Below are 17,443 nucleotides of genomic sequence, written 5' to 3' on the forward strand. Positions count from 1 at the left end.
AGTCTCCAGGTGTGCCTGCGGTTTTCAGCTGGATCCTGGATTGGGGGCTTCATCGCCCCTCTGCTACCTACCATACTCATCTCGCGTCTAAACTTTTGTGGCCCTCAGAAGATCAACCATTTCTTTTGTGACTCAGACCCCATTTTTAAACTGTCATGCTCAGATACATTTTTGGTGGAGACCTTGGGCTATACATGTACCTCTGTTGTGATTCTAAGTTCTTTCCTTCTCACTATATCTTCCTATGGATATATTGTGGTCACAATAATCAAACTGTCTTCCCAAAAAGCTCAGAAAAAAACTTTCTCCACCTGTGCTTCCCACCTCACTGTGGTATCTATCTATTACGGCACCATTATCTTTGCTTATGTTCGCCCTCCAGCCCAGCACAACTTAACTATTGGTAAAGTAATCTCAGTCTTCTACTGCGTGGTCACTCCATTGGTAAATCCTCTCATATACACCCTGAGAAACAAAGATGTGAAGATAGCTTTCAGAAAAGTTCTAGCAAGAAAAACATTGCTTTTGACCAGAAAGTTACAGAACATTTGAGAGAATTCTTCAAATAATCAATATAGAATGTCATCCCAAATCACAGTTTCAAACATTAAGATTTGAAAAAATATATTAAATTATATCACTTAATATGGAGATTTTAGGTTGAATTCTACTAAAATAAAATTGTATAATTGTTATGCTTTAATGTTTTAGTGCAGTGCCACAGTCAAAGAGATAACTTCAACTTTCTGTTCATAAGACATTCACAATCAGAAAGTAGCCTGACTTAATTCCATGTGATATTTCAATTGAATGTTTTCATAATTTAAACATTAATAGTAGCTGCAAGATAGATTGTTGTTTTAATTAAATGGTCCAGTGGTATACCATCTGATAAATGCACTATCATAAATGTGTCTGTAGCTCAAAATAATTCAATCAATAAATGCTATTAAAAACATATGATGAACCAAGAACTAAACGTAATTGATGTTGATGTAATTGTGAATATAAATTTAAATAAATACTTTATTTAGAAAGCATTAAGTAATTAATTTTCCTGGATAATAGAAATAGTAGATAAGTATTATATTAAATTCTTTCTTGATAACACAACTGGATTTTAAAATCCAGAGGCCCAGAGGTTGGGGGCGCCTGGGTGGCTCAGTCAGTTAAGTAACCAACTTCTGGCTCAGGTAGGTAATGATGTCATGGTTCATAAATTTAAGCACTACATCAGGCTCTGTGCTGGCAGCTCAGAGCCTGGAGCCTACTTAGGATTCTGTGTCTCCCTCTCTGTCTCTGACCATCCCCTGCTCATACTCTGTGTCTCTTTTCCCCAAAAATAAAATAAAACATAAAAAATACTATTAAAATTAAATAAAACAAATAAAAGGAGAAAAACACATTGACTTTATTAAGTATTTTTATGTGCAAATATAGGAGTGTTTAAATGAAAAGTGAAGACCTGAAGAAGCTGTTAGGCCCAAAAGCTTATGTATTGGTTTTTTTTTTTTTTTAATTATTTTATGTGTTTATTTTATTTTGAGAGAGAGCGACGGAACGTGAGCAGGGGAGGGGCAGAGAGAGAGAGGGAGACACAGAATCTGAAGCAGGCTCCAGGCTCTGAGCTGTCTGCACAGGCTCAAACCCACAGACTGTGAGATCATGACCTGGGCCAAAGTCGGCCACTTAACTAACTGAGCCACCCAGGCACCCCATCTTATATATTGTTTTAAGCAAAGAACAATAACTTGTGGGGTTGTGCCAAGGACAATGGCTTGTGGCTAAGACTACTAAATTGTGGGTGAGTGCCCACCAAATCTAAAGAAAGGAACGAAAGCAAGATTAGTGTTATTTTATTATTTTAGTCGGTTTGCTGTACAAGTCTCTCTCAACTTTAACACCTAAACTGCAACAAGTTTTCTTGGGACAGGGAGGGCATCTTTCTCATGTGAAATATTATGATCTAATTTCAGAAAGAAATAGACGGTCAGGGAGTCCTTCCAGCATCTTCTGTTTCTCAAGTCCATTCAGCTAAAAATAATCAAAATGACAAAATGGCATTTTCTGAATCCTTCAAAACTGCACGTATATTTTCTTATCCCATTAGTGATAGTAATCATCCCCATGGCTCTAACTGGGTTACTTTCTTCGTTTTCTTTTCTTTCATTTTCTTTCTGTCTGTCTTTCTTTATTATTAATTTTATTTTGTTTCATTTTATTTTTTCCTAAGGTAGCCAGAAGTTGGAGGTAGTTTTGTGTATTTTATAAAGAAAAGTTTGGGTCATGTAATCTAACTGAAATTTAAAGACATACAAAAGACGCTTCTTTGCTCCGTTCATTTATTTTCATCACATGCATTATTTTTATAAACTCTCACAGCTTACTTTCAAAAACTGCCACAAATAAGTTTTCACCGGAAAAGAGAACATTTGGTTACACAAATAAGAATCACATTTCCATTAGGCGATTCTCATTAAAGGAGATCGTAATGACGTCTCAGAGTCTGTGCTGCTGGAGATTGAAGAGTGAGATTGTAAAACAGAGTGCAAATGTGAGCCAGTGTACAATTATTTCTAACAAGACAATGTCAAGATGGACGTGAAAAATATTTTATTTTGATTATAAAACCAGAGCAGAATTTTTAGAAATTTAATAGAAAGAAAGGAGACAAGAAATATTTTATATATAAGACAGTTATTTACAAGTTCTTTGCTAAATCTTGACAATATATTTATAAATACCCTCTTTCATCAAGTGAAATAAGGTATATAAAGGTAACTTTTGTAAGTACTTAAAAGCAGTTTCTTGATATAGGAAATGTTTGCAAAAATTTTACTTTTTTGGCTGTAATTTTTCCTGTTGCATAAATTTACTGCATAAATATTTCTTTTCAATTTTGAATATTAAATTTGTACCTATGTGTCACCTTGAAATTTTATTGTTTTAATTTTCATGTACAGTATCTTTCTTCATCAATGATTCTTTCCTTGTAAAACAGCTTGAATTATGGAAGTTTCTTTGTAAAAAACCTAACTTGGTTATATTCTATTATTGTTAACAAAGCAAACACACACACGCATCTCATGCAGTGGTGATGTGGGAAACAAAAGCAGAAGAAAATGTAGATAAAACTTAATTTCTTTTGGAAACAAAGACAGAAAGAAAAGTATATAAAATTAAATTTCCTTATAACCTGAAGCTCAATGACAAATACTGGAGGCAGGCAGAATAAAAAAATCTCTTCAAGAACTCCCTACAGTGTTAGCCTTAATGTTAATGCTTTGATAGAGGAAAAAAAAAACCTTAGCTAGACAATATCCAGGCCTCCACATCCTGTGAGTCTTCCTTAACATGTGAAAGTCCGTTTTTGGAAACTTCACTCCTGTTTGCCTCCCCTAACTCCCAATTATATAATCAGTCACTCTTCACAATCCCAGGGCAGTTCTTTCTGCCAATGTGCCCTGTCCCCATGCTTTAATAAAACCACCTTTTTGTACCAAAAATGTCTCGAGAATTTTTTCTTGGACATCGGCTCAAAATCTCCAAATTTTCCACATCAGTAGTTTCTTATTATTTAAGTTAGAAAGCCTCGTACTTTAGAGATTACTTTATTCTCCTTTACTTTATCATTATTTATAACTAGTCCATAACGAGTTCTTCTTTTTAGGACCAAATTCATCTTCAATATATCAACACATCTTCATTTCCATAAATGTCACAAATTTAGCAGTGCATTTTGTCTTGGCAACCACAGTATTCTCTCCCAAAGACTCAATCTTTCTCACAACACTTTTTTCCAGTGTGGCCCACTTGCCAAAATCAGAGGAGACACGTCACAATGTCAGTCAAAACATGTTTTCTTCCTGCTTAGAACAAATCAATGTCTTTGTCCAGCTTGAAGAATATAAACTATGTCACTCATTCTTACTTATAAATCTTACATAGCATTACTCTAATTTATTTCCTTGTTTATGTTCTTGTCAACGTTAAAGTTTCAAATTATTTCATTATATTTGTCAGTCAAGCTTTTCTTCCATACATCATGGCACATGTTGCTCATTACTTGGATTCAACATCCTACAGCAATCATGGTGTGGTCCTTGACTTTCAGGATCTCCCATAAACATTACTTTCTTAAGGTAGAGGCCCTAAAGTTATTGGAAAAAAAAAACTTAAATCACCTTCTTCCAAGCTCTAATCTTTAGCTGTTCCATAAATATATTTTTAAGAAGTAGAAATATACTAAAATAAATTTATAAGCAGTCAACAAAATTGAATACCCAGTCAGGAAAAAAATCACATTGAAAAAATTGGAAGCTGGTAGAGTTTTTTTCATACTTGCCTCATCCCTTCCTTAGTGTGGTTAGGAAGAATATAATGGGGAGGAATGTCAAAAATTGTTCATCTTTCCTTGAGGCTAGATGGAGAAAGCATAACTTATTGGGCACATTATAAATAATCTGTAGGATGTCCTAGGTAGTCTTTTCTATCTATCCTGAGTCAGAGACCATACAAGGAAAAGAGACATGGCTGTGATTTCTGTCTGGCAAAATCTGAAGAAAACAATTCCAGTTATCACGACATGCATGAAATATGCATTGTGCAATACATTTGAAGATGGTTTGACCAAGCAATTATAGAGAGAGAAGTACAATAAAATATCTGACACACAAGAAGATACTGGAGTATGAATCCGTGGGAAATAAAGCTATTTAAAAACAATTGTGCATATGGGGAGAATCGGCAGGGGAAAGGGAGTACAAATCACAGTACCAGAGAGGAAACGTGCTGAGAAAAATATCTGAAAACGTGTTAAACCTATACCTCTGCCTAATACCAACACTCAGAACATTCTTGTCTTTGACAGTCGGGAACATTTGGAAGAGGTGGCTGTTTTTGTAAGTGCCAATTATTTAACAAAACATCAAAAGGCATTTCAAGAAACAGGAAAAGACAGCCTATTCAAAGAAACAAGTAAGAGAGATGGAAAAGAGCAGCAACGAAGGAAGACTGTACACTAGACTTGTCCTATTAATACAACTAGATAACTATTAAATAATCCTAAATACCCCAGAACACTTGAACACCAAAATCACAACTCCACAACTGAAAGGAAAGAAGATACCACATTGGAATGATGGGAGTGCCAAGATATGGTTTAAGGGAGAAAAGGATCATGGGTATGCAGAGGGGAGCTGTGGTCACAGAAAAGGGAAAGAGAGAGAAAGGAGTACACAAGAAAACACACAGGAGAAGATTTCCCCAAAACCACTGGCCTAGAAACTGAGAGGGGTGGAATTTCATGAGTTCTGCAAACAGCAATGCTAAATGCATGGTTAGTGGGTTTGACTGGGACAGAGCTTGGAAAGTATAGCCCTGCTCTTGAAGGGAAGACAGGCAAACAACCTGAAGAACAGACAGCCTGGAAACAGCAAATTAAAGAAATACTGTGACACATGGAGCAGGGGAATTATTCATTCTTCTGAATGTGTCCCTGAGAGGCGGCATTCACAGAGACACCTGTAATGAACACAGGCACTGGCTGGTGCATTTACTTTCCCCTAGCACTCAGCATGAACCGCATGTAGGAAGTAACAAAGCACCAACACTGGCTACCAAACTTGCTTACAGCAAGCCCCAAACCCCTGCACCCTAGAGGGAATGCTTCCCTAAGTCAAGCTTGCTACAGTTCCATTGTCTTGGCCCTTTACCCCAAAAGACTTTCATAAACCCTTGCCCATACCACATATCCAGACCAGAGAATTCTGCAGGGCCTCACCTCTGGTGGAGTTGCTGTCAGGTCTCAATTCACAAAGAAATCACAAGGAAGACATTTTAATCTTTTTTTAATGTTTTATTTTTTATATACATAGTTTATTGTCAAATTGGTTTCCATATAACACCCAGTGCTCTTTCCCACAAGTCCCTTCCTCTATGACCATCACCTCCTGCCCTCCCTCCCCATTCCCCTTCAGGCTTCAGTTCCTTTTCAGTATTCAAGAGTCTCTCATGATTTGCCTCCCTCCCTCTCCCTAACTTTCTTTCCCCCTTCCACTCGCCATGGTCCTGTTAGGTTTCTCCTGTTAAACTTATGAGTGAAAACATATGGTCTCTATCCTTCCTCGCCTGACTTATTTCACTTAGCATGACACCCTTGAGGTCCATTTACTTTGCTACAAATGGCCAGATTTCATTCTTTCTTATTGCCATGTAGTATTCCATTCTATATATAAACCGCATGTTCTTGATCCATTCATCAGTTGATGGACAGTGAGGCTCTTTCCATGATTTGGCTATTGTTGACAGTGCTGCTGTGAACATTGGGGTACATGTGCCCCTATGCATTGGCACTTCTGTATCCCTTGGATAAGTCCCCAGCAGTGCTATTGCGGGGTCAGGAAAACACTTCTTGAAGCACCAATCCCTGGGCACTACAAAACCTCTTTTTCATGAGCCAATTACATTTAGGAGCAGGAAACAACACTGGTTTTTCTAACAAAGAGAAGAAGGCAGTGCCATAGACAAAATGTGAGGAAGTAGGAATTTATCACAAATGATAAAACAACATAAAAACACAGCTAGGGATCTAAACAATACAGTTGTAAGTAACATGCTTGAAAGAGAATTTAAAACAAAAATCATAAGGATACACACTGGACTTGACAAATGTAAAGAAGATATTGGGGACCCTTAACACTGAGATTAAAGATTTAAAAAAAGAATGAATAAGAGATGAATAATATAATAAACAACATTAGAAATAAGCTTGATGCAATTAACTTCAGGTCTGAAGCAGTAGAGAAACAAATTAGAGAACTGGAAGACAAAATAATGGAAAATAACAAAGCTGAAAAAAGAAGAGAAAGAAGATTATGAAACACAGGAATAGATTCAGTGAATTCACTAAATCAAATGTTATAACATTATTATTATAAAAGTCCCAGAAGTAAAAGAGAAAATATATTTTAAGAAATAAGAAAAGAAAACTTTCCTAATCTGAGGAGGGAAATATCCAGATGCAGCAGGCAAAGAGAACTCCCATAAAATTAACAAAAGCAAGCCAAAACCTAGATATGTTATAGTTAAGTTTGCAAAATATAATGATAAAGAGAAAATCTTAAAAAGCTGCAAGACACAAAAGTCGTTAACATACAAGGGAAGACCCATAAGGCTAATTAAATATTTCTCAACAGAAATTTGTCATGCCAGAAAGGGGTGGCATGGCTTATACAAAGTGCTAATTTTGGAAAATATGCAATGAAAAATATTCTGTACAGAAAGCCTATCATTGAGGATAGAAGGAGAAATAGTTTCCCAGAAAAATAAAAAAAAAAAAAAATGGAGTTAATGACCATTAAATCAAGTGTGCAAGAAATATTAAAAAGGATTCCTGGAGTACAAAGGAGAGAATAAAAGTGACAAAGACAATAAAGGAACAGTGACTATCTCAAGAAACAAATACAAAACAAGTAATAAAATGGCAATATTCATATTTACCAGTAATTACTCTGTAAGTAAATGGACTAAATCCTCCAATCAAAAGTCAGGGTGCCAGAATGAATTTTAAAAACACATGACTCGGGGCACCTGGGTGGCTCAGTCGGTTAAACCTCCGGCTTCAGCTCAGGTCAGATCTCACGTTTGTGGGTTCGAGCCCCGCGTCAGGCTCTGTGCTGACCGCTAGCTCAGAGCCTGGAGCCTGCTTCCGGTTCCGTGTCTCCTTCTCTCTCTGCCCCTCCCCCTCTCATGCTTTGTCTTTCTCTGTATCAAAAATAAATAAAACATTAAAAAAATTAAAAAAAAACCCACATGACTCATCTATATGGTGTCTACAAGAGATTCATTTTAGACCTAAAGACACCAACATATTGAAAGTGAGGGGATGTGTGGAGGACCAACCCACGCACCACAGTCGAAAGGTCCCGAGTAGGGGGTTGGTGTCGGTGCAATATCTCTAGGAAAGAAGACAAAACGAGACAAGACGAGACAAAAGGAGACGAGACGAGACTAGACGAGACGGGACAGATGATGACGTGGATGGTGGTAAAGCCACACTTTATTAGGATAGTCAGGGTCTTATATACCATGGGTGATTACATCCTTTCTTTAATGGTTACATAGTTCAAGGTCCTTGAAGTAAAGACATGCTCCGGAAAAGGTCATTCTTATCAGGGCAGTAGTAACAGGATTAAGTCATTACAAAAGAGGAATCCCCTAATAATAGTCTGGTTTTAAGCATAAGATAAACCTGAAGAATTCTATGAGGAGATATACATTCCTTAAGGCCCTTCATCAGTTATTCAAGGGTAAGGTGCTCATCCTTTTATAAGCAAATCTTTTGGCAGAGGATTATGTTCACTCTCCACAGCAGACAAAGAGCCAGAAAATAAAGTAAGGGAAGGTCACTGACTGACCCAAATTGATTCAAAGCCTAAAAGTATATGCCTCTTTGCAAAGCAATGAGAAAATCATAAGATGAACAGAAGCAAATGTGGGGCCCAGGAGGCCAAATATTGTTTGAGAGTATTTTTTGCCTACTGGACCCAACAGGGATGGAGAAATATTTATCATGCAAATGGATGTCAAAAGAAAGCCAGAGAAGTAACCCTTATTTCAGAAAATTAGACACTGATAAAAGATGGTAACAAAAGATAAAAGAAGTCACATATCACAGTAAAGGGACAAAACAACAAGAAGATTTAACTACGTAAATTTTTATGTCCCTAATATGGAAGTACCCAAACATATAAAACAAATAATAACAAACATAAAGAAAATAATTACTAATTTAATAAAAAGTAGAGGAACTTTAATAACCCCTTTAAATCAATTGACAAATCACCTAAAAAGAAAATCAACCAGAAAACAATGACTTTGAATGACACACTGGACCAGATGGAGTTAGGAGACATATTCAAACACTGCATCCTAAAATTGCAGAATACACAATCTTTCCAATGGTACATGGACCATTCTTCAGAAGAGATCATGTAATAGGTCACAAGTGAAGCCTCAACAAATAAAAGCATACTGAGATCATACCATGTATATTTTCTGACCAGAACAATATGAAACTATAAGTCAATCAGAAGAAAAAAAAAATAGGAAAGACCACAAACATATGAATGTTAAACAACATGCTACTAAATAATGATCCTATTTCTTGGGTCAACCAAGAAATCTAAGAAACAGTAATAAAATACATATATACAAATGAGAACCCAATAATCCAAAACCTTTGGGATGTAGCAAAATCAGTCTTTATATCGAAGTATATAGCAGTACAGGCCTACCTTATGAAGCAAAAAAATTGTAAAATGAATAACTTAATCTAACACCTAGAAAGCTTACAAAATAATTAATAATAATAATAATAATAATAATAATAATGCCTAAGCCAACAAAGGAAGAACATAATAAATATTAGAGCAGAAAAAATGAAAAACTAATATAGAAACAAAACAAAAAACAGATCAATGAAACTAAAAGCTGATTCTTTGAAAAAGAAAATAAAATTGATAAACCTCTAGTTAGACCTTTCAAAGGGAAAAAAGAAAGGATCCCAATAAATGTGATCACAAATGAGTGAGGAGAAATAACAGCCAACAATATAAAAATATGAAAAATTGTAAGAACATATTATGAAAAACTATATATCAAAAAATTTCACCACCTAGAAGGGAAGATAAATTCCTAGAAACACATAAACACCAAAATGAAAGAGGAAAAAACTAGAAAACTTGAACAGAAAGATAAGCAGCAAGGAAATTGAGTCAGTAATAAAATAATCATGAAACTAATGAAAGGACGAAGCCAGATGATTTAACAGATGAATTCTACTAAATAGTTGAAAGAGAGTTAGTACCTATTTTCTTCAAACTATTCCAAAAAATAGAAAAAGAATAAAAATTTCTGAACTTTTTTTATGAGGCCAGAATTACCTCGATACCAAAAATCAGTAAGATTCCACTACAAAAGAGAAATATAGGCTAATATACCTGATGAACTTGGATGCAAACTATCTCAACAAAAAACAAACAAATTAACTCGACAATAGATTTAAAAAATCATTTACCATATTCAGATTGGAATTATACCTAACCTGCAAGTGTAGTTAGTTATTTGCAAATTAATTAACATATTATGCCATATTAATAAAAGAAAGGATAAGAACCATATGGTTATTTGAATAGATGCAGAAAGAGTACTTCACGAAATACAACATCCATTCATGATAAAAATCCTCAACAATCTAGGTTTAGAGGTAGCATGTCTCACCAAAATATAGGTCATCTATTAAAAATCCACAGTAAATATCATCCTTAATAGGGAATATTTGAGAGTTTTTCCTTTATGGTCAGGACAAAACAAGGATGCCCACTCTCACTACTGTTACTTAACATAGCATTGGAAGTCATAGTCACAGCAAGCAGAGAATATATAGAGATAAATATCATCCAAATCAGTAAGGAAGAAATAAAATTTCCACCACTTGCAGATGACATCATACTCCATATAGAAAATCTGAAAGACCACCAAAAAACTGCTAGAACTGATACACAAATTCAGTCACAATAAATTTACCATAAATCTACAACAAATTTATAGATTTATCTACAATAAATTTATAGAACTCTGTTGCATTTCTATACAGAGATAACGAAGCAGTAATAAGAGAAATTAAGGAATCAATCCCATTTGCAACTGCAGCAAAAACACTAAGATACCTAGATATATAGCTAACCAAAGATATGAAAGACCTGTACTGTGAAAGCTATACTACACTGATGAAAGCAATTAAAGAGGACACACACGTACAGACTGAATGAACTTGCATGCTCATGAATTGGGAGAACAAATATTATTAGAATGTTGATCTTTGCAAAGCTATCTACACATTTAATTCAACTTCTATCAGAATACAAAGGACATTTTTCAAAAAGCTAAAGCAAATTATCTTGAAATTTGTAAAAGCCACAAGAGATCCCAAATAGCCAAACCAACCTTGAAAAGGAAAAGTAAATCTGGAGACATCAAAATTCTAGACTTCAAATTATATTAGAAAACTATCATCATCAAAATGTATGGCACTGCCACAAAATAGACACAAAGAACAATTGAACAAATCAGAAAACCCATTAATGAACCCATAACTATTTGGTCAACTAATCTCTGACAAAGCAGGAAAGACTATCCAATGGGGGGGAAAGATAATCACTTCAACAGTTGGTGTTGGGAAAACCAGACAGCAACATGCAAATGAATGAACCTGGACCAGTTCCTTACACCATATACAAAAATAATTTGAAAATGGATAAATTTCTTAATTTGAGTCAGGAAACCTTCAAAATATTAGAAGAGAACACAGGCAGTAACATCTTTAATACTGACCATAACAACTGCTTATTAGATATGTCTCCTGAGGCAAGGAAAACAAAAACAAAAATAAAAATAAACTATTGGGACTTTAGGAATAAGCATATACACAGGTTAAGAAATAAGCAATAAAACTAAAAGGACATCTCAGAAGCAGGAGAAGATTTTCAAATGATATATCTGGTTAGTATCCAAAAATATATTAAAAATTTGTAAAACTCAACCCCCCAAAATAATTCAATTAACAAAAGGGCAGAAGTCATAAGTAGACATATTGCCAAAAAAGACCTAAAATGAATAACAGACTTATTAAAAGATGCTCAACATCACTGATCATCAGTGAAATACAAATTAAAACTACAATGTAATATGACTTCATACCTGTCAGATTGGCTAAGATTTACAACACAGGAACAACAGGTATGGTGAGGATGTGAAAAAAGAGTAAACCTCTTATACTTTGGTGGGAATGCAAACTGGTGCAGGTACTCTGGAAAACAGTATGGAGGTTCTTCAAAAAGTTTAAAATAGAACTACCCTATCATGCAACAATTTCGCAACTAGGTATTTGCTCTAAGGTCACAATAATATTGATTTGAAGGAATACATGCCCCCTGGTATTTATAGCATAATTGTCAACAATAACCACATCATGGAAAAAGCCCATATGTCCATTGACTGATGAATGGATAAAAAAAAAGATGTGGGGGGGGGCACCTGGGGGGCTCAGTCAGTTAAGTGGCCAACTTCGGCTCAGGTCATGATCTCATGGTTGGTGAGTTCCAGCCCTGCGTCAGGCTCGGCTGACAACTAGAGCCTGGAGCCTGCTTCAGATTCTGTGTCTCCCTCTCTTTCTGTCTTCCTCTGCTCACATTCTGTCTCTCTGTATCTCAAAATGTAATAAATGTTAAATTTTTTAAAAGAAGGTGTGGTATATATACAATGGGATATTACTCAGCCATAGAAAATTATTAAATCTTGATATTTGCAAGGACGTGGGTGGGGCTAGAAAGTATTGTGCTGAGTGAAAGAAGTCAGTGAAAGAAAAGCAAATACCATATGATTTCACTCATAGGTGAAATTTAAGAAATGATACAAGCATAGGGGGAATAAAGAGAAGCACACCAAGACAGAGTCTTAACTATAGAGAACAAGCCGAGTCTTACTAAAGGAGAGATGATGGGGGATGGTTTAAGTAGGCGATGAAGATTAAGGAGGGTGCTTTATGTCATGAGTACCACGTGTTTTTGTCAGTGATGAATCAATAAACTCTACATCTGAAATTAATATTACACTGTATGTTAACTAACTGGAATTTAACTAAAAACTTAAGAACAAATCTGGAGGTATTATAATCACAATTTCAAGATATATTCCAAAGCTCTAGTAATAAAAACAGTATGATCTGGGCACACAAATATAAACATAGGTCAGTGAGAAGAATAGAAAGTCCTCAAACAAGCCCATGCATATATGGTCAGTTGACCTATTGTGAAAAAGGCAAGAATATACAATAGGAAAAAGACAGCCTTTTCAACAAATAGTGCTGGGCAAACTGGACCACTACATGCAAAATATTCCTACCCCCACAGAAAACTAAAGCTCAAAATGTATTGCACACCTAAATATGAGACGTGAAATCATCAAATTATTAGAAGAAAACGTTAGATAGGTGTTAATATCCAAACTATACAAAGAAGTATACAACTCAACACGAAGAAAAAAAATCGGGATTAAAAATGGGCACTAAGTAGACATTTTTCAAAAAAAAAACCATATGTCCAACAGACCCATGAAAAGATCTCAGCTAATATCAGGAAATGTAAATCAAAACCACAGTGAGATAATACATCACAAGTTTCACAAGCATTTGTGAATATGTGGAGAAAAAGGAATATTCTTTGGTGAAAATGTTAATTGGTTAGCCACTGTAGAAAGCAATATGGAGGTTCGTCAAAATATTAAAATTTGAGTATCCATATGATCCAGTAATTCCATTAATGGGTATTTACTCAAAGGAAAAAAATGCTAATTTAAAAATATATATGAAGCCCTGTGTTTTTACATTATTTAAAGATTGGAAGTGTTCATTGATGAATAAATGGATAAAGAAATGTTGTATATGTCTTCAGTGGAATATTACTGGCTATAAAAAATAATAAAATCTTGCCATTTGCAACAATGCTGAGGGACCTAAGGAGCATAATGCTAAATGAAATAAATCATAGAAAGATAAGTACCATACGTGTACCATATTCCACTCATATGTGGAATTTAAGCAATAAAACAAACAGGAAAAAACAGACAAACAAAGAAAAAGCACCATGGACTCTTAAATACAGAGAACAATCTGGTGATTGCCGGATGGTCAATGGGTGGGTTGAAGGGAAAATAAAATAAAGAAGGTTAAGAATATACTTATCTTGACCAGCACAGAGAAATGTATGTGATTTTTAATCATTAGTTGTATGCCTGATTATAAAATAACACTGTTAATTATACTTGAACAAAAATTAAGAAATATAAAAAAATTGTATATTAAAATTAAAGATTTACTTATGTGACCATTAACCTAGAAATGATCTATATTTGAAAAAGCTATCTGAGAGTAATGGAATTCTCATATTTCATTTGTGAAATGTCTCAATCTGGTATCTACTCACTTGGGCAATACTATTTTCCACACATAGTAAATACCTTTTAGTTGAGTTTTTTGCTATAAATATTTGTCACATGAATATTTTTGTTTTGATTTGCTTGTTGTATAGTTTTCTTATTGGTAAGGAGACTTTCAATCCTGAGTCTGTACTTTCCATGTTAAAGAAAACTATCTTTTGGCCATCTCTACAACAGGTGAAATACTGAGGAATGCAAATTTACAATCATATGTGGAAGAGTGAATACCATGGGCAGTGACAACTAATAAAGCCACTTAGGAGACATTTCCTTCAGTTACTACGAAGACATTTCTCATGCTTCCTATAGTTGCTTTGTACTTCCTTTGGCCCCAAGGGGAGAGTACTGTGACCCGCAGTAAAGAAAAATCTTAAGGGAATCTATGTATATGTCCCCAGGTAGAAGACAGTTTTCCAAGGCTCAAAACTGATGAAATCCTAATTCTTCTTTACAAGAGGGATCTCAGACCATGTTCTCCTTGCCACCATGCCACAAGGGTTAAAAAAGAGAGGTGCGGGGGAAGGAATTTAGTGTTTATCTGTAGTATAGATGGTATGCGACAGCCAATGAAATAGCAGTGAAGAGATTCCTTAGCTAATTTCCCATATGATTTAATTAAATGTAGTACAGTCTAATACATAGCTTTGCTGGAAAAGGTAATTTTAAAGAAAATTTAACAAATGCATTTCCTTTCTGAAAAATAACCAGAGCATTGGCTGTGAGTATATCTGGGCAGATATAATCCATGTCACTTCTTAATTTTTTAGGGAGTTATGGGGTTATTATATAAGAGGACGTGCATAATTTTGGATTCTTTTTTCCTAAGTTTATTTATTTTGGGGAGGGGAGGGAGGAAGAGCAGCGAAAGAGGGAGAGAATCCGAAGCATGGAGCTCAACGCAGGTCTCTATCCCATTAACTGTGAGATCATGACCTGAGCTGAGATCAAGAATCAGATGCTTGACTGACTGAGCCACTCTGGTACCTCTGGATTATTTCTTTAATCTAAGGCAGATTAGCTCCTCAGACAATCATTTGGCCTCTAGGATGAGAAACTATAGTTTATCAACTAAAACCACCAAATAAATAACAGATATACATAAGATTCTATTCATATTTGAATATTATTTTCTTTTTATAGGAGTTATAAGTAATTAAAATGAATTTCTCTATCATCCAGTTTCCTCCTAAGATTATATATAACTGAATAGCGCATAACAATTTGTTGTTGTTCTTGTTAAAGGTAGAATTAGATAACTGCCATAGTTTTAAAAAATTAAAAGGGATTATCTCTTTGTAATAATGTTCAATGAATTCTATTCTGAAACTACTACATGTGCTATTAGCAAATAGTTACTTTTTTCTAACTATTAATTCTAGGAGAAAAAGAATCAACATCTTTTTCATAAGGACAATGAGAGATACTTTGGATTCTTGGTCATACATACATAATGTAAATGTAAATATTTTTCTTATGCAACCACAGAAACACACTCAACAAAATATATTTTTTTAATGAGTCAATTTTTTCTTCCAAAATTTTATAGAGTTATAGATCCTACATTATTGCTACTCATAATATATTTCAAAATGTTTTTGAAGAGCAGTATAGCCTTCAAAAAGTACAATTTTATTTTGTTGGAATAAATGTTAATATTTTAAGTTATTAATATACACAGGTTGACTTACTGAGACAAAAAATATTTCTTGACTATGCAAATATAACTTGACTTTTAAACCAGGTCTAATCGTTTTTATAATATATATCTTGAAAAAGTTCTACTGTATCAATATAGTGCTACAGCCACCATTAATATTGTAGCATAAAAATCTATAAACATATTGATTAAAAATCTTTTATTTTTTTCTTATTTTTGAGAGAGAAAGAGCATGAGCCAAGGAGGAACAGAGAGAGAGGGAGAATCTGAAGCAGGCTTCAGATGTGGGGCTTGAACTCCCAAACTGCGAGATCATGACCTAAGCTGAAGTCGAATGTTTAACTGACTGAGCCACCCAGCCGCCCCCTCCCATAAATTTTTAACCTAGATTTGTACATATGAACACAATTGAAATTCCCATTGCCTTCAGTTTATTTTTCATTGTGATATAGGGGATATCAAGTTTATATCTTTACAACTGGGACTTAAGAAACTTATACATAGAAGAGAGAGATTTACATGTAAAAGAAAGTTTTTATTATGGGTACTAATAATTTATCTAGTCTACTGTCTATTTACCATCTGAATATTTTGGCCTCAATGAACATGTATACTGGAATACACTCATTGAAATGCTTTGTTATTCTAAAAACAAGATTTCTCTAGTTTTTCTGAATTTTGACAAGAACACTTAATGTAACTATAGTATTGTACACCTAAAAATTTGGTAATTTGGTATATCTCAAATGAAGTCTGCCTTCTCAATACCAAGCTATGGAAACAAATATTATGCAAATTGAAGGATATATTTATTTCTGACTTTGAAATTATTTACTTTACTATTCCTAACCACTACAGAAAAATGGGTGAATGCAAGGATTCAAGAAATAAACAAGATTGAGAAAGTTACCATAACATTTATGAACAAAATGCCTTCATAGTGATGTTGAATTCTACTCTTTTTGTTTGATTGTTTGTTTTTCTGGAGAACTCATATACTAATCTTTTACCAAACCAGAGTGATGACGTATATTGAGGGTCACAGAGTTAAAATTGTAGGCAGTCCTTTATATTCATAAGGCTACTGGTATGAACCAGAAGCTTCATTCTAAAGGTCTCTTTTCCCCACCCTCTGACCTCTGATTGTGGCTGTTATGTTCACCAGCTTTGACTGGTGAATAGGCTGGAAAGGAGGCAATAGGACAAAGCCATGTTCTTCCAATTTTATATATATCATCTTAGACAACCTACTTGGGTACAAAGCTGGTCTTCCCACTTAAAGTGATGTAACAATGAGAAAACAATTTACTCTTTATTTCTTTATTTGTGAGGTGAATTCTTAGAGTATTTACTTTGGAGATTTATTTTGTAAATTAAGGGAGCCAATCCATGGAAAATGTTTAAAAAGATGCCAGCTGTGTTATTGCTAGCCATTAATCTTCATTGTTATTATGAGTCCATGATCATCAGGAAATAAATGAATTCACAAATTCTTGCTCATCCTCCATATTCTGGCCTTTGATGTTTTATTTCAGATCAGAGGCAATGAAATATGGATGGAACAAACCAAACAACAGTGACAGAGTTCATTTTTCTTGGGTTTTCTGCTGTTCTTTATCTGCGGCTCACCCTGTTTGTGGTGTTTCTCACTGTATACGTCCTCTCCCTCATGGGAAACTCGCTCATTATTTTCATTGTTCTCACGGATATCACACTACAAACACCCATGTA

General features: G+C 34.6%; 1 protein-coding gene across 1 annotated transcript in view; it reads left to right on the forward strand.

The window, feature by feature from the left end:
- LOC115294084 (olfactory receptor 1019-like) overlaps nucleotides 1–552 on the forward strand; it is an 831-nt gene extending 279 nt beyond the window's left edge. Inside the window, exon 2 of the mRNA XM_029941786.1 lies at nucleotides 3–552. Within this exon, the coding sequence (XP_029797646.1) occupies nucleotides 3–552 (550 nt within the window). The remainder of the gene's footprint in view (nucleotides 1–2) is intronic.
- The last annotated feature ends 16,891 nt before the right edge of the window (nucleotides 553–17,443 follow it).

This window comes from Suricata suricatta, chromosome 6 (assembly GCF_006229205.1).
Source record: "Suricata suricatta isolate VVHF042 chromosome 6, meerkat_22Aug2017_6uvM2_HiC, whole genome shotgun sequence".
Classification (NCBI taxonomy): domain Eukaryota; kingdom Metazoa; phylum Chordata; class Mammalia; order Carnivora; family Herpestidae; genus Suricata; species Suricata suricatta.